Here is a 24388-nt window from a genome sequence, read left to right as displayed (position 1 = left end):
AAAGGCCACCAAAGTTTCTCCCTTTTTGTCCAGTGGGAAGAGGTTGTGCACTTATGTGGGAAGAAATCCATCAAGTGCATCAGTACTCGCATACATCCGTCTCTCAGGCGGGAAATCAGGAGTTGCGACGGACGGCCTTGTAATTGGGGATGCGGGTCTTTCACCACGGGGTGCCGGCTGCCCTGCCCTGCGGTCCAAACGATCCCGTCTCCGCGCCTTCCTCCTATTGCTGTAGTACAAAATGGCTTTCTTTAAGAAATGCCTTCCAATGCTTTCCATTTTCCTCCTCTGCTTTTTTCTATTTTCTTGTGGAGATCCAGCACTTTATTATGTTGTTTAAGGCTCATTACCGTTCACAGCGATGATGGTGGCGTCGCGGGAAGAGGCACGCCGTCGCGTCTTCAGAAACCCACGAGGGCGTGAGACGGCGCCTTTCTTCCATCCCGTCTCGCGTGCTCAGACACGGAGACGGGCCTTTCATCCCAGGCTTTCCTTTCATGTCCTGTACGCCGCAAAGGAATTTACATTTCTGTGGCCTGCTGTAAAGGTAACAGCAAAGTAATGCTTGAGACACAAACTTTTTTTGAGTCTTGCTTATCTTTTATCTCCCTAAATAAAATATATATATTTTTTTGGGTTTATATCGATCCAATTTTGACTGTTGACACAATCGGACACTCGCCTACGCATATTGTATCCGCACATTCACATTTTGATTAATTGCAGTAATTGAAGTAGTTGCAAATTTCTGGCTTGGGCCCCGTCTTCCCACCTGCTTGTCATTCTGAGTGGCTGCTCTCTCACCTCTGATCCCTGGGCGCTCCCTCTCCATCCTGCCCCAGCTGCTGCTCCTGCGGTGGGTGATAAGTCGGCCGTGCCTCCCCTGGGCCCTGTTGAGTGTTCTCTGAGAGCACAGATACCACCCTCTGCTTTCACACCATCCTGGCCCCTTGAAATGGGTCGCCTGCTCAGTGCGTATCTGCTGTCCGTAACATCCTTTTTATTTTTTATTTTTTACCACATCGGCACAAACATATACTGTATGTTAGTCTGTACATGCTACATTTTGGCCAGCGGTATTTCGCATTTGATTTAAACAAAATTCAGGGGAATTCATCGTAACAAACTTGATTTCGCTGGTGGGGCAAACAGCGTAACTGAAAAATACTCCAGATCAGGCAGTGTCTAGCTCACGCGATGTCATCTTTGATTTCAGTGTAATGTAAACTCACTGTCTTCCCAATGCCCAGTTAGCTCAGTGCAACTTTTATGACGAATGACTAAAAAATGACTTCCAGATCAGGTTTGGTTTTTCTGTGTGTGTATAGTATAATTCCTTCCGTTTTCATAAAAAGTTGGTACAAGCTCCATATGCGCTCCGTTTCAGCATGCAGTGACAGAGTAATAGTGCTCCACTGTGACATTGTGGTGTGGAAGCTGTTGCTAACGAAAGGCTATGAACCAGGCACGCTTATACGGTGGTGTTCGGACCATCATGAGCAAACACGGAACATGGAAATTGTGCAGTTATTTGTTGTTTTCATATGGTTTATGAAGATGTAGTATGAGCTCTAGTTGTTGTAGCCCAATGAGGAGCCCTGTATGAGATGAGCAGGTAATGAAACGCTGTTCAATATGTGTCGAATGACCACTGATGCGGTGTGCCTTCGGCTGTGCAGAGACCGAGCTGGTGCTGTTGTTCAATAAATACAAAATGATGAAACCTTTTTTCTGTAGAGCTCGCTATTTATCCCCATGCCCCCTGGATATAAGTGAAGTGTCCTTGTATTACTAGGCTGTCCCATTTTGTTGCAAGATCCCCAGATGAACCGTCGGCATCAGTCAATCAGTAAAATATAACTTGCTAATTTAAAAGATGTATTATTCATTTTTACATCCTTTGATTGGGCAGGCCTATTAAAAAAAATAAAAAATGAAACTGGGTGTGCTCACAAGAAGCGTTTTAAATGTACTCGTCAAATCAGGAGTGAACTGCATATAAATGTAATTTCATGTTTTTTGTATTATTTGCAGATTCGGGGCAGAATCTTAGGCTAGAACGTCAAGCTTCTGTATAAAACCGCTCTGTGGCCTGAGGAAGCCTTTCCCACCAGTGTCTCGGCGGTGTAGGGCGGCCTGTAGCGTAGTGGTAAAGGTAAAGGACTGAGACCTGCAAGGTTGGTGGTTCTAATCCCGGTGTAGCCACAATAAGATCTGCACAGCCGTTGGGCCCCTGAGCAAGGCCCTTAACCCTGCATTGCTCCAGGGGATGATTGTCTCCTGCTTAGTCTCATCAATTGTACGTCGCTCTGGATAAGAGCGTCTGCCAAATGCCAATAATGTAATGTAATGTCTCGGTCAGGCTGGTTTTCACTAAAGCCTGCAGGTCAGGATTTATTAGACTCATTCTTTAGACTTCTACCGCTGTAGCCTATCCACTTCGAGTTATGATGCGTTGTGTGTTCAGAGATGCTCTTTTGCATACCACTGTTGTGATGTGTGGTTATTTGCATTACTGTCACTTTCCTGTCAGCTATGACCAGTCTGGCCATTCTGCTCTTACATCTTTTTATTAACAGTGTGTTTCTGTGCGCAGAACTGCTCTTCACTTGTTTTTTGTTTTGTTTTTTTCACCATTCTTTGCAAACTCTCGAGGCTAATGTGTGTGAAAATCCCAGGAGATCTGAGGTACTCAAACCACCCCATCTGCCACTAACAATTGTTCTACGGTCAAAGTCACTTAGATCAGGCGGCCTGTAGCGTAGTGGTTAAGGTAAATGACAGGGACACGCAAGGTCAGTGGTTCTAATCCCGGTGTAGCCACAATAAGATCCGCACAGCCGTTGGGCTCTTGAGCAAGGCCCTCAACTCTGCATTGCTCCAGGGGAGGATTGTCTCCTGCTTAGTCTAATCAACTGTACGTCGCTCTGGATAAGAGCGTCTGCCAAATGCCAATAATGTAATGTAAAGATCACATTTTTTCCCCATCCTGACGGTTGATTTGGACATTACCTGAAGCCCCTGACCCGTATCTACATGAACGTATGCATCGCACTGCTGCCACGTAATTGGCCGATTAGATAATCGCATGAATAAGTGGGTATAAATCAAGTGAAAATGTTCATAATAAAGTGCTCTGTGAGTGTAGTACTCCTTAGTGCTGCCCTGTGTCACAGCAGTGACTGCCTTGGGCGAGGGCCAGGTTTGTAGATATGGAGGCTCTATTGTCATCAGCCTCTGGATGAGTTTTACACAGAAGCACATGGCTGCTTGATGTCTCTGTATTAACCTGGGCAGGCGTGGTTTTTACCTCCACTGCGCTGATCAGACGTGGAGAAGAAACCGTAACGTTTCTCCGGCTCCCGTTCGTCTCCCTCTCTCTCTCAGACCCCTTTCTCTCTTTTGGATATCGGGGGGCTGCTGAGCACTTTGTATTCAGTCGACGAGGATGACGGCAGTTTAGTAATTAATCTCTCATTTGTATGCTTGACCCTTTTCTCCTTTAAAATAATTTAACTATTTGCCTGTTTTCTTTTTTCGTTTGCTTGCTTTTGTTCCTTTGTTAGTATTAATATTCAGAACTTGTTATTGTTATGAAATGGTTAATGCCCAAATGAAGTTTTTTTTTTAAATAGAATTCTCTCTCCCTCTCTCTCTCTCTCGCTCTCTCTCTTTGAGTAATTTCCTCTCTGTGATATTTCCTGAGTGTAGTACACCTCCTCTCAGAGCAGTGTGAGTAAAAACAAACAGGATTATTCTCACTGCCGCCCCAGGTGTTGTGTGATGATGTGCTCTGTGGACGCGAATGCGTGTGGCTAAACGGTGCGCTAATCCTTTAATGGGCCTGGCTGCAGGGAAGGGGTCTGTAGACAGGGGGATGGGGTCTGTAGGCAGGGGGACGGGGTCTGTAGACAGGGGGATGGGGTCTGTAGGCAGGGGGACGGGGTCTGTAAGCAGGGGGATGGGGTCTGTAGGCTGGGACAGGGTCTGTAGGCAGGGGGATGGTGTCTGTAGGCAGGGACAGGGTCTGTAGGCAGGGGGATGGGGTCTGTAGCCAGGGGGACGGGGTCTGTAGGCAGGGGGATGGGGTCTGTAGGCAGGGGGATGGGGTCTGTAGGCAGGGGGATGGGGTCTGTAGGCAGGGACGGGGTCTGTAGGCAGGGACAGGGTCTGTAGACAGGGGGATGGGGTCTGTAGGCAGGGGGACAGGGTCTGTAGGCAGGGGGATGGGGTTTGTAGGCAGGGGGACAGGGTCTGTAGGCAGGGGGATGGGTCTGTAGACAGGGGGACAGGGTCTGTAGGCAGGGGGACGGGGTCTGTAGGCAGGGACGGGGTCTGTAGGCAGGGACAGGGTCTGTAGGCAGGGGGATGGGGTCTGTAGACAGGGGGATGGGGTCTGTAGACAGGGGGACGGGGTCTGTAGACAGGGGGACGGGGTCTGTAGGCAGGGGGACGGGGTCTGTAGGCAGGGGGACGGGTCTGTAGGCAGGGACGGGGTCTGTAGGCAGGGACAGGGTCTGTAGGCAGGGGGACGGGTCTGTAGGCAGGGGGACAGGGTCTGTAGGCAGGGACAGGGTCTGTAGGCTGGGGGATGGGGTCTGTAGGCAGGGGGACGGGGTCTGTAGGCAAGGACAGGGTCTGTAGGCAGGGGGATGGGGTCTGTAGGCAGGGACAGGGTCTGTAGGCAGGGACAGGGTCTGTAGGCAGGGGGATGGGGTCTGTAGGCAGGGGGACGGGTCTGTAGGCAGGGACAGGGTCTGTAGGCAGGGACAGGGTCTGTAGGCAGGGACAGGGTCTGTAGGCAGCGGGATGGGGTCTGTAGGCTGGGACAGGGTCTGTAGGCAGGGGGATGGGGTCTGTAGGCAGGGGGATGGGTCTGTAGGCAGGGGGATGGGAGCTGTGGTTTCCCAGCTTCCCCTTTCTGGCTGTTTCAGGAGTGCTTGGCACTGAGCTGGGGGGTCGGCTCTCTCCGACCGCACCTCGCTGTAATGCACAGGGTACCTTTGAGTCTCTGTCCCTCAGTCTCTCTCTCTTTTTCTTTCTCTCGCTCTCTCTCCCACTCACTCACACTCTCTCTGTTTTGCGCTCTCTTTTACTCTCTTGTACTCTGTCTCTCTCTCTCCCACTCACTCTCTGTTTTACTCTCTTGTACTCTGTCTCTTGTGCTCTCTCACTCAGTCATTCACTCTCTTTTGCTGTGTCTCTCGCTCTCTCTCTTTCACGCTGTCTCTTTCGCTCTTTTGCTCTCTCTTACTCTGTCGCTCGCTCTCTCTTTCCCTGGCTCTCACTGTCGCTCTCTCGCACCCTCTCACACACACACTGTCTCTCTCTCTCTCTCTCACTCGGTCTCTCGCTGTCTTTCGCACTCTCTCACTCACACACACACACTCTCTCTCTCCCCCTCTCTCTCTCTCTCTCCCCCTCTCTCTCTCTCTCTCCCCCTCTCTCTCTCCCCCTCTCTCTCTCTCTCCCCCTCTCTCCCTCTCTCTCTCTGGCTCTCTGGCTCTCTCTTCCTTCGCGTGCCGCAGCGGAGTTTGGCGGCTGTGCTACGGGACCACGCCGGCTGGCGGTGTGATGTGAGCGATGTCGGTGCTGTGTGCGGAGAGGGAGGCGCTCTGCTACATGAGAAAGGCCAAGCTAGCCGCCGCGGACTGCCATTCCGTAGGTACGTGTGCGCTCCGCGTGGATCCCGCTGGCGGACTGCAGCACCGCGGGGGGAATCGCTGCGGTCTGCTCTCCCGTGCTCCCGTGCTCCCGCTCTCCCGTGGTGTGTCCGAGAGGTGGCTGGGGTATCGTCACATAAACGTCTCAATTTCTGCTGCTGCAATATCTGTGTTTTTGTTTCTTTCTTTTTTTTTTTTACCGCCTACTTTCGCTAATAGTTTTACTGTTGAGATTATATCATGCAGTCAAAGCTGGTGAAGGATGGTGGAGTGTGTATATGCATTGTGTGGTTTGGATTAATTAGAGAAAAAGTTGTGGCTTGAGTTTAGATTCTGACCGAAGCTTTCGTAGCCTTATGTTGACGTGGCTAGTTTTCCGTCTGTACTTGGTGTTATGTTCAGTGTGCCAGACACAGCAAGGTGAGTCGGCGTTCTCCGTGTAATGGGGCCTTGGTGGCTGTGTGTGCTTGTTGTGTGTACTGTGCACAGCGTGAAGCGGGAGATGGAGTATCTGCCTTTGAGGAGTGACACGCTTGTCTGGTGCAGCCATCAATATGGACTGTGCTTTCCGCCTTATCTAAAGCCATGAAGCAGGCTACTGGCACTGCTGCAACATGCAGTGTGTGTGTGTGTGTTTGTCTGTGTGTGTGTGTTTGTCTGTTTGTCTGTGTGTTTGTGTGTGTGTCTGTATTTATGTGTGTCTGTATCTGTATGGACTGAGAACTCCCATGCAGCTGGCTACTGACACTGCTGCAACATGCGGTGTGTGTGTGTGTTTGTGTGTGTCTGTATGTGTGTGTATGTGTGTATCTGTGTGTGAATGGACTGTGATCTCCTCCTTATTCAAGCCCATGCAGCTTGCTACTGACACTGCTGCAACATGCAGTGTTTATGTGTGTGTGTGTGTGTGTGTGTGTGTGTGTGCCTGCATGCGTGCGTGCGTGCGCATGTGAGGAGATATGGTACAGGTGCTTTGTCCTTCAGACAAATTGTCGATAGTCACCGTGATCCCGTGATCTAGTGTGCGCTTTGCTCTGTGGTATACGACCCTGGGGAGATGCGCAGGGGGTTCTATTTCTGAGTGCTTCAAGTTCAGGGATTTATGAGCCTCTGTTCACAAAATATTCCCACAATGCCTCTGCGCGTGATCCTTTCTGCTTCCTTCAAATCCAGCAGAATTGAGGAAAAAGGCCTTTTATGGCACAGAACAATGTGTTCAGATATTGTTTTTGAGACCATGGTGGAGGTATATCCCCCCTTCTGCAACAATTCAGGCCTTTATAAATGGCAGCTAATCCATACCTGTGCTCTTCAGTATCATATCCGTCCGTTTGTCCGATACGTACAGTGGAAAGGAACTTTCTTAGGCTACTGTAAGGTAGCGGGTGGGGTGGCGGGTGGGGTGGCGGGTGGGAATGGCTGCCTTTGGTAGGGTTGGTATTTACTAAAGTACTCATGTAAATTGGTGTAGCATTTACATATATATAACATTCCATATAACACCGTTGCCGGCTTGTCTTGCGCTTGCAGTGAGAACGTGTATTCGTTTCAGAACAACGGACAGCGCATGGGAGCTTTGGGTCTGTGTGATGGCTGATCCTCTGTGCTTTCCCGAGTCAGAACCGGGCCTTTAGCCCGCAGACACTGTGAGGTTCTGCCGGCCGGCTGGTGCCACTCCAGGCTATCAAACCCCATCCTGTACCCACAGCCTTGCGTAGAGGGTGGCCGTCGGTTCTAATAATGCCCCCAGGGGGCTTTTAAGAGGGATGTTGGTGTCAGAAGTACTGTCCTAATTTGAATTTGTGATCGCTGACGTAAAAAGATATCTCCTACTGCATAACAGCAATTGCAGAAGCAATAGCACTGTTCTCGTGCCCAATCGAAATGTAAGACCTTTCGCAAGGTAGTTAAAACAGGCACGCAATGAGCCTTTTTCCGCAGTTATGTCCAGCCGTGATAATTCACTCGTATGTATGCATCTGCATATGATTTTACAGTCTTTGAAAGCCTCCAAATACACAGAAAATCTTAATTCGCTGGTGCCACCAATACATTTACTCAATACATTTATTAACATGTTCATTTATTCAAAGTATTGGCGCACCAGGTTTAATACATTTGGACATGCATGTATTTTACTCCCTAGAAATCCGAACAAAGCCACCCCGTTTTACTGTGTTACTGTAGAGTGTAGTTTCTATTTTCCCAAGAAATAAATACACTTTCGTCTTTCATCATTTCATGTAAAAATGCGGATCTAATTAAATCTAAGTGCAGTGTATTTGTAAAAAACGTTTTTTTTTTTTTTGTTGAACAAGTGTTTAAACTGCAGTCAGGAAGCAGTGGAATGTACTTGTGGCATAGGAATGAATGAGGAAATGTAACGGCTTGAGTGTGGTGTGAAGAGCCAGGCCAGTACCCGCGGTGTTCAGATCGTACAGAACGTACCGTCGTCAGCTTCTCCCAGGATGTCACACATTTGCTTGTCTAATTCAGCAGCTCTTTGGCAGCCGGTCGGTGTTGGTTTCACTCCTGTTTTTAGCCTCTGAAAATTGATCTTTTCAAAAGGAAATTGCCGAAGGATATACACTCACTGAGCACTTTGTTAGGTGGACCTGTACCCCAGCTTGCTAATGCAAATATTTCATCAGCCAACTGTGTGGCAGCAACTAAATGCATAAAAGCATGCGGACATAGTCAAGAGGTTCAGCAGTTTATCAGATCAAATGCCAGAATGGGGAAGAAATGTGACTTTGACCGTGGAATGGTTGTTGATGCCAGACAGGGTGGTTTGAATATCTTAGAAATTTCACCAGAGAATGGTGCTAAAAACTAAAAACATCCAGCGAGCAGCAGTTCTGCGGGCTGAAACGGCTCGTTAATGAGAGAGGTCAGAGGGGAAGGGCCAGACTGGTCAAAGCTGACAGGAATGTGACTAACGCAAATCACCACACATTACAACAGTGGTATGCAGAAGAGCATCTCTGAACACACTTCTAATAAATAAGTCTAATAAATACCTAAAAGTACCTCACCGAGTGAATGAGAATTGCACAGTGTATAATGTATGGCACACCTATATATACCTCGTATAGAAAAAACATTGTGTTTGCACTGAGGTGCGGTGTGTGAAAGGATATGAAGAGACTTGCACTGCATGTGGATCTGTTCTGTAAGCCACTGATTTGTGGAGGATCACAGACATGTCACTCTCTGTTTCACTGTCCAGGCTGCAAGTAAGAATGAGCTCATCAGAGGAAGTTTAGTCAGAAACGTCCTTAAATTAAATCCCGCGTTTGGGTGTGTCTCGACATATTTCCTGGCATCTGCCCCACTGGGAAGTTTGTTGGGAAATGCCAGAGCTGCTCATTATATAAAGCCCTGGGATTTACATCTCTGCGACTGCTGTTTTTAATATTATTTTGGTTATGACAGTTCATGTTATTGTCTGCTTACCTTTTCCCTTTAGTCCCTATGATATTTTGTATTGATAAAATTTTGACACAGTCATTGAATATTTTAAAGATCCAATATTGTGTATTTCCAGTGTTTTATTTTCGGTCCTGATATCCATAAGAAGGAAGTTTGTGTGGCTTTAATGACCAAAAACGGTATCGAGTTTTATCCACTCTACAGCGCCTCTCGTGAGCTTTACTGAGAACAGCCTGTCTCTGTGCAGAGTGCTTGGATTTTCTGGCCCATATCGTTGTGATAGCTTCACGGAATTTCAAACGGCTCGTTTTAAATGCACATTCTCTTCATACGGATTGTGTGGATTTATTTGGGGACGGTACGTTTTGATACTTTCACAGTGTTTTTATAACACCTTCAACTATTCTTTAATCCGCACAGCAAGGGAAATGTCATTTTCCCACAATATGGGACCCTTAAGCAAGTGAGCCTTCTTCTCAGAAACCGTTGGGCCTCTGTCCTTAATAAACATTGCAGTTAACGAGCAGTAGCTCATTATGAGAGTATATACATGCTGTATGCGTGTATCATGTTCATTGATGCAGTGACGCCCAGGTTCATATTTGAGACTCAGACCCCAGAGCTGTGCTGTGCCTGCTGGTCCCTGCACAGCAGAGAGCTGCTGTCTGACAGCCATCGCTGCGGTTACCTGCGGTTACCTGAGGTTACCTGTGTTTACCTGCGGTTATTTGTGGTTATGTGTGGTTACCTGCGGTTACCTGCGGTTACCTGTGGTTAACTGCGGTTATTTGTGGTTATGTGTGGTTAAGTGCAGTTACCTGTGGTTACCTGCGGTTAACTGCGGTTGCCTGGCGTTACCTAGGGTTACCTGTGGTTACCTGTGGTTAACTGCGGTTAACTGCGGTTGCCTGGCGTTACCTAGGGTTACCTGCGGTTACCTATGGTTAACTGTGGTTACCTGGCGTTACCTGGCGTTACCTGCGGTTAACTGCGGCTACCTGGCGTTACCTAGGGTTACCTGCGGTTACCTATGGTTAACTGTTGTTACCTGGCGTTACCTGCAGTTAAGTGCGGTTACCTGCCGTTACCTGGTGTTACCTGGGGTTACCTGCAGTTAAGTGTGGTTACCTGGCGTTACCTGGCGTTACCTGTGGTTACCTGCGGTTAACTGAGGTTACCTGGCTTTACCTAGGGTTACCTGTGGTTACCTGTAGTTAACTGCGGTTACCTGGCTTTACCTGGGTTTACCTGCAGTTAAGTATGGTTACCTGCGGTTACCTGCATTTTTCTTGGCGTTACCTGTAGTTTCCTGCAGTTACCTGTGGTTACCTGCGGTTATGTGTGGTTATGTGTGGTTAAGTGCAGTTACCTGTAGTTACCTGTAGTTACCTGCGGTTAAGTGCAGTTACCTGTAGTTACCTGTAGTTACCTGCGGTTACCTGCGGTTACCTGCGGTTACCTGCGGTTACCTGTGGTTACCTGTAGCAGCAGATGTCTGGCCCAGCCTGCTTGGAGACAAAGTGCTGTTAGTGAACTCTCTGAGCCCCCCCGAGGTGTCCTTGACAGGCTCACAGAAGCACATTTGTCATCTTGTCCTCTCCTTCCACCCCTCTGATCATCTCTTCAGATGTCTTACATCTATACCGGGAGGAAGGTGTGAGATACCCTTTTCCCTATGCAGAGAAAGGAGACGTTTCTCACTCTATTTTTTTTTTCTTCCTTTTTCTCACAAGCCGTATTTATAGAAGGGGAATGACTAGGTGGCGTTTGAAATGTTGCTGTGTGCTGCGTGAACTGAATTCTGTTTCTCACTCTCAGTTCTTTCGGAAAACTGTTGACAGCCGGCTTCTGTGTAGCTATAGCATGCGCGTTAGAAAACTATTTTGAAAGAATTTCCAAAATATGTATAACAGTTCACACCAATTGCTTTAATTTTCTGCTCTGCACTATTTGACTGACCACAGAGGTGAAATCAGCTGTCATAATTGTTGAATTGTAGATACCTGGTTTCTGAAAGTAAACAATTGGTGGGAAAATGAAGAGTTCAAAGGCAAAGCAAATGTCTAAAATATGTGGGTAATCCTTTACAATAAGTTTACATGAATTGGCATAATAATAAAACGAATTAGCTACTGTGTAGTTAAACTGCTTCGTTAATGCATTTGTACATGATTAATTCCCTACATTAGTTCATTCATATTGGAATTAAAATCCGTTAATGTATTTGTTAAAGGTTAGCTATTTATATGTTTATCCTATGGTTTGCTAAAAAAACCCCAAAAAGACATGTATGCATTTGTTCATGTTCACAGCTGAATTAGTTAATGCCAGTTAATTTGCCTTATTGTAAAGTGTGACCAGTATGTGTGTAAATGTATTTAGGGATGAAATCATGGGGGTGACATGGCTCAGGCAGTAAGAGCAGTCGTCTGGCAGTCGGAGGGTTGCCGGTTCGATCCCCCGCCCGGGCTGTGTGGAAGTGTCCCTGAGCAAGACACCTAACCCCCGAATGCTCCTGACGAGCTGGTCGGCGCCTTGCATGGCAGCCAATCGCCGTCGGTGCGTGAGTGTGTGTATGAATGGGTGAATGAGAAGCATCAATTGTACAGCGCTTTGGATAAAGGCTCTATATAAATGCCAACCATTTACCATTTATTTAGGGATGAAATCATGTCAGCACATTTTCAATAGATTTATGCTTTAGGCCTTTAGCAGCCACTCCTGTCCTGAGCTGCTGACACACATATACTAGTGTATATACCTGTACATGTTTTTAAATTCACGCAGCTGGAAATTTACAGACGCCTTTCAAGCTGAGTACCCTGTTCAAGGACACGGCCGCAATGCCCCACCTGGGAGTCAAACGTGCAACCCCTCTAACCATTCTGCTACACAGCCCCTGTCAGCGATTGGCTGCAACAGAAAGCAGCACACAGTGGCAGACTGCAGTGCTGGATTTAACAATGCCTGCTCTCATATTGTACCAACAGGGAAAAAAAATAAAAGAATAGAATTTAAAAATATATATAATTGGTAATATTTCTCACATCCGAATGGAGAGTCTGTTAGGGAGAGTAGCTGCCTGTTTACAATCAGCAGAATTGTGCTGCACTGCACTCAGGGAGGATTTTACCTGGAGATGCACTTTTCCTCAGCTCATCCACGCCAGCACAGCGACAGAATTTTGTGCGAGTGCACAGTCATCAAAACCCCGTTGTCTAATGAACCTGCCAGCCAGCGACTTTACCTCCCACACCGGCACTGGTGTCTCTCCGGGAGCGGTTCGTTACTTCATGCTCTTAACAGCCCCTCCGCACTGTGATAATGCTGCCATCATTTCTGCAGGGATTTTACTACTATTATTATCACTATTATTATTATTTCACTTATTTATTTATTAATCTTTGTGCCAGCTGCTCCTTTGCGTTAGAGGAGGCTGGCAGATACTGGTTGTGATTGAGGCTCGGAGAGTGCATCCTGCACTGAGCTGTTAAAGGATGCCTACCCCACTGTTCCCACCCCCTCCCCCCCTCCAGTGTACACCCCTCCCCCTGGCTGTCTGCCTGTGTGGTTAAATCCTGGGCGCGTGGAGGGAGGGAGGCTGAGAGGAAAGAGAGGAAAGGGAGGGCGGGAGGGAGGAGGGGGAGAGGGGGAGAGAGAGAGGGAGCGAGAGAGGCTTCAGTCCGCTCCCGCGTCCGCTCCACGTTTTTGTCCCTGCCTCAGCCCTCGTCCGCTGGCTCTCGAGGGACGCCGCAAAACACCGTGCCTCTGCTTCATGAGGCAGGGATGACATAGAACGAGAGAAAGAGAGAGAGAGAGAATAAGAGAGAGAGAGAGAGAAGAGAAGAGGAGGCGGAGGGAAAGGGGACCACTCTACCATAAAATATCTGCTCTTAATGTTGGAGTCACAGCCTCCTTTTGTCCCGGCCGCCCCATCAGTATTCCGAGAGCGGGCAGGAGAGCAAGGGAAGGGGGCGCGAGAGGAGTGAATTAAACGCCCGGAGCAGTGGAGGAGGAGAACCGAGAGGAGTCGCCGTGCGGAGGCCGTCCTGGCTGCGGGGGGGGAAAAGGCTGACAGGAGATAAAATAATTAAATAAACGAGAGGAGGAAGAGAAGAAGAAGAAGAAGAGAGGGGGAGAGAGAGAGAGAGAGACACGGAGGACGGGAGGGGATGTACAGCTCCTAGCCGCCCGGCGCCGCGCACAGCCAGCCAGGATAATGCGCTGAAGGAGGGAGGAAAGGGGAGGAAGAGAAAAGAGAGAGAAAAAAAACGAGGGGAAGGACACCGGTGAGGAACGCGTCTCTCTCGCTACAGCTAATCGATAACATGGCCGTGTCACCTGCAGGGTTTAGCTGACATGTTACGTGTGCCTCTGTAGGCTGTTCTGCACTGCTACTGTGCGTATTGCGTGTTTGTGTGTGTGTGTGTGTGTGTGTGTGTGTGTGTGTGTGTGTGTGGTCACAGAAAACGGGCAGGAAGATGCATGGCTCTTAACTGGTCCTCCTGACGTTAGTGTTTCTGTCCTTAACATCCCCCCCCTCCCCTCCCCTCCCTCTCCTTCCTCTCTGTTTGGTTTCTTTTCCTGCTGCATCCCCCCTCTCTCCTCCTGCCTGTCAGGCTCTCCTTATCCAAAAAGCCTCTGAACCTGTTGGTGCGTGCTGCAATCTGTGCGAGTCTGCCAGCAGGATCTGCGTGGTAGCTGCCCTGCCTACCTGGCTGGGTTAGTCAGTGGTGCTGGAGAGGCGAGTGGAAAGGCTGTTGTCTCTCTGTCCTTTTCCTCCTAAAGATCCGAGAGCGTTTCGCGTGTATAGCTTAGAGCGCTCGCTGGCTCCTTCGCGGGAGGACGATATGCATCCAAAAAAGAGCGAGGGTATGTGTGATATTTATCTTTTTATTTGTAATCGCCGACGCTGCCAGGTAGCTGCGATATGAGCGCGTGTCGCCTCCGTTTCGAGCCGTTTTGAACGAGCGGCTAATTTTCTTTTTCTGCGTGAGCCAGTGCGCCGTTAGCTTTCGCCGGTGTATTTTTAGCGAAAGCAATAACCAGAACGCGGTCTCCTTTCAACTGCTGCCGGGACACGGCGTGCAGCGATATATATGCTATTACACTCCGTATTGTTCCGCATCTCAGAGGAGGTGGCCAACATAGACGCTGCATGCATAATTCACCGGCAACGGATATAATTAATGAGGGCCGGGTAATAACGAGGCTTGTTTCTCCACGGTTACTCTCAGAAATGCGGTTGGTGTGGCACGCGTTGGGGAAAATGTTTATCTTCCAGCAGTGAAGCGTTGTGTCATTAGCAGATGTTGGAGACACAAGGCTCTCCTTTCACTGGATATCGAGGCTATTTTGCAGGAAAGCAGTCATTGCAACAAAGGACAATTGTTCATTTCCCCCCCTTCCTTTAAAAAAAAGGGACGCTTCATTGTGTATCTCTCCTAATGTAGCTGTTCCCTTCTCTCCCCCTTTTCTCTCTGCCTTCAGTGTCACTGGGGATGGGTGTGCGTGCGTGTGTGTTTGTGTGTGTGTGTGTGTGTGTGTGTGTGTGTGTAGTTGTGGGGGGTATGTGAGTGTTTGCGTGAGTGAGATTGTGTGAGCAGTTGTGTGTGTGTGTGTGTGTGTGTGTGTGTGTGTGAGAGTGAGAGTGTTTGAGAGTGTGTGAGCAGGTGTGTGTATTTGTGTGTGTGTGTGTGTGTGTGTGTGTGTGTGTTTGTGTGTAAGTGAGAGAGTGTGTGTGTGTGTATTTGTGTGTGTGTGTGTGTGTGTGTGTGTGTGTGAGTGAGAGTGTTTGAGAGTGTGTGAGCAGGTGTGTGTGTTTGACTGAGGGTGTTTGACAGTGTGTGAGCAGGTATTGACCCTTCCTTGGTGATGGTCATGTGGTTAAGGCGCAGGTTGTTTCTGACAGGGTGGGGGTCTGTACAGCCCGGCCCAGGTCATTGATTAGTGAACAGCTGATGGAATCTCACTGGTGACAGGGGTTTGATAAAGCACTTTTGCTCTGACGTGTTCTCATGTTCAGCAGTGGTCAGTGCAGGAAATCCTACATTAAAGCACATATTTCAAACTGGCCAGTAATATCGACCTTAACCCTGGTTTTCTTTTTAGCAACAGTATCATTGTGCAGCAGCACGCTAGTTCAGCAGTGGTATTGACCTGAAATCTATCAAGTCAAATGGCTGATATGAATCTGTTTTTCTGTAGTGATGTAGTGTACCATTGGGCTACCTGGCATTAAGACAGCGATGCTGGCTTTGGTGTGTTTTTGTTGTAAAATGACAGCGTTAATTGTATCGTTACAAAATATTTTTTTTCCTGTAATTGAATGTAGGTTAGGAATGTTTTGTAGTCCTTTCCCATACTGTAAATAAAGTAAAAATGCATTTTGTAAGTGTAGATTCCTGGTCTAATTAGTGTTTACATTTACAGTGTGTATAAAATGACATCAGAGTTTGTGTCTTCATCGGACGTCAGGGTTTTTTATGATTGGTTAATTTAATCTGTCAATTATATCTCTCATCAAATGGCTTCCAGCATGGAGATGGTAGACTTTAAAGGTCCCAGGACCTGCTCACTGTAGTAACTGCTTTGCACTTGAGACAAACTGTCTTGTTATTTAATGCTCTTATAAAAAGCTTTTATGACATCCACACGGTGATGAATCCCTTTCTTACAGATAAGAGATGAGGCACTGTATCACCTCTGTGTTAATGACATGAAGTGTATTTAGCCCTTTAGTTCAGTCCTGGGAGGCTGCTCTTTGAGCAAGGTGCTGCACTTTTCTAGAATTGTTTCTCTAAATAACAAGCTGTATAAACGTCTAGCTTCCCTATGCGAGGACAGTAGTATTTGTTAAAACAAGTATAGGCTAAATTAGTATGAATTGAAAAAAAAAAACAATGGACAAATTATGTTTCTGCATCTGTAAGTTTGCAACATTTTCGGATTGTCTGAAGTAGCGTTAGTTTATACCCATCTTCATCTTTCATTGGCCCCGTCCACCTCCGTATCGTTGACAGTCCAAAAACGTACGGGCTGTAGTAGAATTCTGTGACATCACAGGGCTTGCACAGTTAGCCACTGCAAACCAGAACCAAAACGTTTGACTGTTGATTCACATAGGAATTATTCGCGCGATAAATCCAACCAAAATGGCCAATTCAATTTTTATTATTTATTTGATCTGGGACAGTGCACATTAATCAACATTTTCAGTTTCTCTACATCAACGTAAATGCGCCAGAGTTGGCTCCTTTTCATCTGTAGTCCCTAACCTGCATGTCTTTGGACTGCGGGAGGAAACCCACGCAGACACACGGGGAACATGCTAATTCCACACAGAAGGCACAGGGTGGGGTTCGAACCCAGGACCTTCTTGTTGTGAGGCAGCGGAGCTACCCACTGCGCCACCGTGCCTTTTGTTGTCATTTCTTTGTTGTAAGCCTTTTGTAGCTCCATTTTAAGAGAGGGAAGTGTGATTTTAGTCTGTGCAGCTCTATAGACGCTCATCACTAGTGCAAAGCCAAAGCTTATTATGTTCTTCCAAAGTGACACGGAGGTGCAAAAACAATGGAAGCAAATCCTGGGTCTGTGTGATACGCCTCACATAGCCCTCAGAGGAAGAGCTTATGGCAGTAATGCCCGGCTTCCTTCATTGGCATTCACGAGAGGCATTGCTTTGAATATTGAGGTAAAACCAGCTCTGATTTTATCTGAGGATGGGAGAACACTCTCTGGCTTAGTGCTTGACTTTAGCAAGATCAGTCTTGATATTTTACCTCACATTGCCTTCACCCGATTGAATTAAACTTTCAAGAACAATGAGAGGACTGGAGGTGTGTTCTGTTTAGCCGTGGTTAAATAGCGATGGCGGTCAATGAGTCTTCTCCCTGATGTCTGTTTAAGTAGACTGCCTTTCTCTTAGATAATTGATTAGCCCTCTGAAGACATAGCCCTTGGCCTTTTACACAGGTGCGTGAGGAGCTTTGAGGCTTTTTGTGCTTAAGTGCAGTGTTTTGGGAGAAATACGGTACACCTGCTCAGACGGGTAGTCGGGTGGCTCCTGGTGTTGATATCCTCTATATTTACATGTAAAGTACACATCAGGCAGATGACAAAATGGAGGTACAAATCCAGCATAAATCCCCTCCCCCTGTACAGATGGGTTTACTCGCAGAGTTTTAAAAACGGCAGTTGCGATTCATTTAGAATTTTGGAAAACCATTGATGAACCAGATGACGTCAGTGGAAGTCGAAAATGGTGGGGTCTGCTCCTCAGAGCCCCAGTTACTCGATGAGCGGAACAGGACCAGGTCCATTGAGGGAGACGGAGGTGATCTGGTCCGGTATCAGTCCTGGATTCATAGCAGATGAGGAGCGTGACACTGTGGTGCCCTCACAGCTCAAGGAAAGGTGAAGCAAGGAGGGGGGGGGGGGGACTCTTGCCTAGGCAGAACAGGATCTCAGTTTTAGCCAAGCTGTGCTGTAATATACCATCAAACGCATGCATGTGTGATATGAGCAACATTCAACAGCACAATCTACCATGGTATGTGTGCCGACGTGAGGTTATTACGTATGTACAGAGGCACCAAGCGGTTTGTTTTCAGCATTATATTAGTATGAGACCCGCACTACTGAGCTATGAATTATGGTGTGAATTTGAGAATAAAAACAGTTTTGTCTGTGAATGATTTCGTGCTGAAGGTTAACCTCCAGTCCAGATTTATTTGTAATTTGTAATTTGCCATTGAGTGATAAGTGAATGTGGGGTGTAGGTTTCAGCGTAGATAAATGACCAGAGACTCATATCTTCTACAGGGGGCAGATATCAATGGCTGGGTCTTAGTTGTAGTATTTGTGATAAAAAGAAGTCAGTTACCTTATACTTTAGTCATGCGACTAAATTCTGGTGGTCAGAATGTTTTGGTGTTGGCAGGTCCTGTTGGTATAGCCTCCAGTGACATAGACACTGCATTCAGCATTCTAGCGTGTGTTATTTAGCGCTCTGTCAGCGGAGCTTCGCAAAAATGTATTTATCATCCGTAAAAATTCCCCCTTCATGATCGCGGTGAAGGATATTTCTCTGCAAAATTCGGCGGTGATGTCTCAATGGTGCCACAACCGTGCCTCTCTCCCTCCTGGAGACGGACGGAGAGGTGCCCGGGAGTCCTATCGCTCGGTCCGGAGCTCATCTCAAAACCAATCAGGAATCTGCCGGGTGGAATAAACGGCGGGGTAACCTTTCTTTCGATCTCGAGCGTCGTGGGCGATTCTTACGGGACGCGTCGGGCCGATCTCAGTGGGCGGGTGGACGCCCATCTTAAAATAGACATGGGGCTGTGGAGGCCGCTCCTCGCCTCCTGCCCGCCGCACAGAGACGGGAGTTTCTCCGTACCATCGTGCCATTGTTCAGTATTCACGCTCAGGCCAGGCGCAGACATCCAAGGTATTTAACATGCACAGCAAATTGCTTTCTATAATAAAACCTGTTTGCTTTCGCCCCTTTTTTTTTTTTCCCCTATCCTCCACACGCCATATGGGCTGTATGCTGAACCGCACCGTGTCGTATTTTTACACCACGCCACCGACTGACCCGGCATGTTAATGGGCACCACGGGTGTCCCTGCTGGGTGCGGAATCTGCCAGTGCCCCCCTTCAGCTTTTCGGAAAAAGGAGCAGAGGTTATCCTTTCATTTCAGTTTTTCCTCAGTGTAATTAATCACATTGGGCAAATAAAGTTAAAGATTCAAAGCCCGGGCGATATTGCGGTTTGTGAAGTGCCGATAAATAATTCAAAAATAAATTCTCCCAAAAGGTCATGCTGCATATTAATGGATTCCTGAATTTTAGAGGGCAGGGTAAGCGTATAGCTGAGTGTGTCTTGTGCTAAGTTTTATAATGAAATGCAGACACAATGCTAGCAGCTTGTTCAACCTCGGGAACGGCTGCGATGGGTTACTCATCGGGGACTTCTCTGAGAAGATTTGTGTAAAATCCCTCTGTAAAACATGAATTTTATGGTTGGATTACCTCTGGAAAAACAAAGGGAGAGGAGAGGGACTTGTTAAAAATACTATATTCATCTCTCGCATGTTATGTCTGGCGGTCATTCTACTCGCTGCTTAAAGAGCGCTGTGTAGTGCTTCATGAAGGTGATGTTACATTACATTAGCTATTTAGCTGTTGCTTTTATCCAAAGTGACTTACATTGATGAGACTAAGCAGGGGACAATCCCCCCTGGAGCAATGCAGGCTTAAGAGCCTTGCTCAGGGGCCCAGCTACTGTGGCTACACCGAGGCTTGAACCACCAGTCCTCCAGGTCCCGGTCAAACGCCCTCGGCCAGAGGCTGCCATGTCTGTGCTTGACATTGGAGGATGAAGCCTGCAGTCTGCTCACTCCACGATCACATGAATGAGCCTGTACACCGCTCAAGGTCATTCACGACCGAAACCGCTACTGAGGGTATGCGTTTATTTATCTATTTTTCAGGAAAGGAGAGCTTGTCTGAAATAAATAAGAACTTGCAGATCTAGTTTCCATATTGTCAGATAAATCAGAAAAAAAAAAGAATCAATTTGTCGGAAGCTTTTGTACCTGTGCATTGGGATGGCTTGGAAGATGCACCCCATTTGTAACTGAACGTTTTTTGAGAGCTTTCCAATTCCATGGTCGTACCCTTGCCCACTGTTAGACAGCCCGGCAGCAGTGGATTACTCCTGAGGTGCCTCTGTAATTAATACGGGAGGGCTCTAAGGCAAGCCAGGGCCATGTCGATGCATACCTTACACAGCTGCTCTCAGCCCACCATGGTGCCAAATCCTCTGGCCTCCTCAAAGCCAGGAAACAGCGTCTTCAGCAGGGCCACCGTCACACAGCTACACACAACCATCCTCTGGCCCCACTTTCAGCCCATTCAGAGAGAGGGAGGGAGAGAGAGAGAGAGAGAGAGAGGGAGGGAGAGAGAGAGAGAGAGAGAGAGAGAGAGAGAGGGAGAGAGAGAGAGAGAGAGGGAGGGAGAGAGAGAGAGAGAGAGAGGGAGGGAGGGAGAGAGAGAGAAGAAGGGAGAGGGAGAAGGAGAGAGAGGGAGGGAGAGAGAGGAAGAAGGAGACAGAGGGAGAGAGAGAGAGAGAGAGAGAGAGAGAGGGAGAGAGTGAGAGAGAGAGGGGGCAAGTGAGCGAGCGAGCGAGTGAGAGAGAGAGTGAGAGAGGGAGAGAGAGGAGGAGAGAGTGAGAGTGAGAGTGAGAGAGGGAGAGAGAGTGTGAAGGAAGGATAGAGAGGGTGTGTGAGTGAGAGTGGGAGATAGAGGGAGAGAAAGAGAGAGAGTCAGATCCTTTACAAACAAAGACTAAATGATGAAAATCTGGCCACTGGCACACAATGCCGTAGGCCAGCCCGGCTTCCCTGAAGAGCTGGTGTTATGACTGTGAAACAGGTGAGCCTGGGACAGAGACTGTGGGGAGCGAAAACACACCACGGAGGCCATATTTGAAGAAAAAAGGTCTCAAAATTGTTTCTCTTTCTGACCGTGCAGAAATAGCAGGTGGAGCACACACGAGATGCTGCAGCTTTAGCAGCGTTACGGCATGCGTCAGCAGAATGGCACATAGTGACTACATGGGTCAGTGCATTTCATAACGGCTATTGGGTTTTGTTCAGATTCACCTTGCAACGATCTATTGTTTTTGCTTTCCTAGAGTTTAGCTGGCTAATTATCCCCTGCGTGCTATTTTTGTAGTCTTAGGCAACGCTCTCTAATGTCATGTAAATAAAGCATTTGTAAATTGAAGAGACAGAGAGAGGGTGAGAGCGAGGGAGAGACTGCTGGATTCCATAGCAACAGTGTAGGTGCTGCTTTGAGAGGAAAGGCTCAGGTTTCTACATTTCTTTTTATTTTTTACCAGACCTATTTAGGTAACTTCCTCCCTACCTAGATACAGCAGGATTATCCTGCGTGAGATTTTTACCCCAATCATGTCATGTCCATGACATGACATGATTTTACATTGCATGTTCATCGTCCGCACCTCTCTCTGCCACACCACGTGCGTAGACGTGAGGAAACCTTGGGTCATGCTAATGTCCCGTGTGTGGGAAATAGTACCTGGTTTCTGCGGCTCTGATTGGTCACACCTGCACTGCAGAGCAGGCCTGAGTGAAATGTAATTCTGTGGCGACCGTTTTCTGTTCTGTGATGAATGTCTGCTGCAGAGTTGAGCGTTCATGAAATGCAAATCTCTTCCCATAATGTGCTGCGCAGATTCGCAGTCCTGCTACAGCCATAGTCGTCGTCCTAATGCCGTAGCCCCACCTCTCTCTCTCTCTCTCTCTCTCTCTCTCTCTCTCTTCTGCTGGAATTGTCTCCCATGTTCTTGTCTCACCGGAGTTTCTAAAGAAGGCTTCCATGACTCATTCGCAAGAAATCGTGCACTGTGCACTGACTGGACAGAACTCCATTCTGTTTCGTGATCCGGAAAGTCCCGTTCGACCTTATTGACTTCTCTGTGAGCCATTCTCCTTGTCGTCAGCCAATGGCTTCTTCCGAAACGGGCTCGGAGCTAGCCAGTCGATTGGTGATCTGGAACCCTACAAAGACGGTCTGAAGCTGGACGAGTAACACTGTGTGCTCATTGTGTTGTGCATTGTTCACACACACACACACACACACACACACACACACACACACACACACTCTCACACACACACACACACACACAGACACACACAGACACACACACACACACACTCACACACAGACACACGCACAGACACACAGACACACACACACACTGGCATATACAGTCCCTTTACACAGTGGCATCTGTTAAAATGTCCCTTTGGTCCTCCTGTGGCCTCGTCCGTCTGTACCGTTCAGAATGCACGGCGCTGCGCTGCGTTGCGTTCCGTTCTCACCAAAGACCCTGGATGGGGGACGGCTGTTGCCCTCATCAACTCTTTTGTCTGAACGGATTGATTATTTATCCCTGCTCATCCCAATTTCTCCACTCTTCTCCCAGTGTGCCACCCCCCGCCCCCCTCTTTCTAGTTCGCTAATTAATTCACCCCCCCCCCCCCCCCCACACACAGATGAACCCCCCCCCCCCTGTCCATGAGGGGGGGATGGGCACTGAGGTAGCAGGTGTTGTTCCTGGGCAGAGTGCCTCCGTGTGTTAGCCCATTGAGGGAAGGGCGCGTAGGCCCCGCCCCTGTTTTTACGTCTCTCACCCCGTTTAGCGGACTCTGGCTTTTGCTGCATAAATAATACCGTCTTAACGATGATAGATGTGCCCCGTGCTGCCTTGCCAGGCAATCCCGGCGAGTAACATATACACACTGTTAAAATTTCATCCTGTTGGGCCGGAGCCCATTTCTTTCCCGCGAAGATCTTTTGTGTCGGCAGGATTCGCTCCTTTCATTACCTTAATTGTTTTTCGGTGAGATCAATATTGCCTTTGCCTCGCTTGTACGTTGGGTGGGCTGAGGATGGGGGCCTCGGATTCGTGACGGAAAGAACAACCGCTTTGTCATACTTTGCAGTGGGAGGGGACGAGGCCTCTCCTGACTCAGATCCCAAAAGCGGGAGCGCCTGAAGGATTTTCACCACGGCTTTTTACATATATGCGGAAGAAAAAAAAAAAACGCCCCTATGATTTAATGTTGAGCCTCTTAAGAATTCATGACTCAGGTGGCGGCAGCCCTTGAAGCCAGTGTTCCGCAGAGTATCTGGGCTTTGTCCCGGCACTGAGCTTTGGAGATAACCACGGGAGGCTTTGCAACAGCGTGATGGATACGTGATTATGAAACGGGCTGTTTTTCGGTCCTGGGTGCTGATTGGCTGAGGCTGCGTTCCATTGTGGGTGTAATTCCGTTGCTGTCATGCAGGAATCAGCCTGTTTGTGTACAGTATCATATTTTTTTTTCATAATACTATTTGTATCAATAGTAGTAAAGTTTATTGATATTGCACTTTTCAGGTGCAAGTGCACAATGTGTTTCACAGAAGCATAAAACATAATAATAATAATAATAATATGTGAAAAATACATTTATGAATTGTTTTTATATGGAGTATTTGTGGTAACTTTTATAAAAAGCCATACAGCCATGCTGGATCATTAGCGCAGTCTACAGTCTAGCTGGCACTCCACTTCATGCTCATGGTGCTGAACTACAACCCTGTAGGCGTGACTCTATTCACCATTCAGCACCGCCTCCATGAACTACAGCTTAATTATTGCCCCTGCTGCTCAACCAGGTATGACCTGAACACACTCAGCCCAGACCCACACCCACTCCCACCCCAGACCCTCACCCACACCCACTCCCAGACCAGACCCTCGCCCTCACACTCACCCACACCCACTCCCACCCCAGACCCTCACCCTCTCCAGCCCAGACCCCCACCCACACCCACTCCCACTCCCACTCCAGCCCAGACCCCCACCCTCACCCACTCCCACTCTCACCCCAGACTCTCACCCACACCCACTCCAGACCCTCACCCACTCCCACCCCAGACCCTCACCCACTCCCACCCCAGACCCTCACCCACTCCCACCCCAGACTCTCACCCACACCCACTCCAGACCCTCACCCACTCTCACCCCAGACTCTCACCCACTCCCACCCCAGACTCTCACCCACTCCCACCCCAGACCCTCACCCACTCCACCCCAGACCCTCACCCACTCCACCCCAGACCCTCACCCACTCCCACCCCAGACCCTCACCCACTCCCACCCCAGACTCTCACCCACTCCCACCCCAGACTCTCACCCACTCCCACCCCAGACCCTCACCCACTCCCACCCTAGACCCTCACCCACTTATGCCAAAAAAGTTTCACGTTTTACAACAAAAAATATTTTGCCATGCCCACATCGTCTACGTCTACATAGAGGACTTCCTTTGGAGGAGTTCCAAGGAATCTCTCGTCTGAGTGAATATTTCTGAGGAAGACAGTGAAAACACTGTTGTCAACAAAATAGAGGGCATTTTCAGTGACGTGACGCCATTTTATATCGGCGAGCATCTAAATATATTCTCTAAATATTTTATTATTATTCAGTATGCTTTTAAATAAGGAGCCCGCCTGCTTTTGAATCATAAATAGCATGTGAAGTTATGGAATGTGTTTGACTTGTTGATGGGGGTTGGGTATTTGACGAAAACCTCAATCAATGGACCTCGGTGAATATATTAATATTGAAGATAGTATTATTGTGATTAGTGTACTTATTTTTTATGATCTTCTTGGCCTGTCTGAGAGTAGCTGCAAGCCACAGCTAT

At 48.1% G+C, this 24388-nt stretch overlaps 1 protein-coding gene across 5 annotated transcripts in view; it reads left to right on the top strand.

Moving 5' to 3' along the window:
* Positions 1 to 24388, top strand: part of prkcz (protein kinase C, zeta) — a 155948-nt gene that overhangs the window by 23554 nt on the left and 108006 nt on the right. Inside the window, exon 1 of one of the 5 annotated variants that reach the window (XM_061258552.1) lies at positions 5537 to 5665. The exons of 1 other annotated variant lie outside the window; for it this stretch is intronic. In XM_061258552.1, coding sequence (XP_061114536.1) covers positions 5584 to 5665 — 82 coding nt within the window. In that variant the 5' untranslated portion in view covers positions 5537 to 5583. Of the gene's footprint in view, positions 1 to 5536; positions 5666 to 12788; positions 13385 to 13843; positions 13968 to 24388 lie in introns of those variants that run through there. 3 more of the 5 variants (XM_061258556.1, XM_061258557.1, XM_061258555.1) reach the window with 3 other exon arrangements.

The sequence above is a fragment of the Conger conger genome, chromosome 10, assembly GCF_963514075.1.
Source record: "Conger conger chromosome 10, fConCon1.1, whole genome shotgun sequence".
Classification (NCBI taxonomy): domain Eukaryota; kingdom Metazoa; phylum Chordata; class Actinopteri; order Anguilliformes; family Congridae; genus Conger; species Conger conger.
The sequence above is the reverse complement of the archived record's forward strand: the minus strand, read 5'-3'. Positions and strand labels throughout refer to the sequence as shown.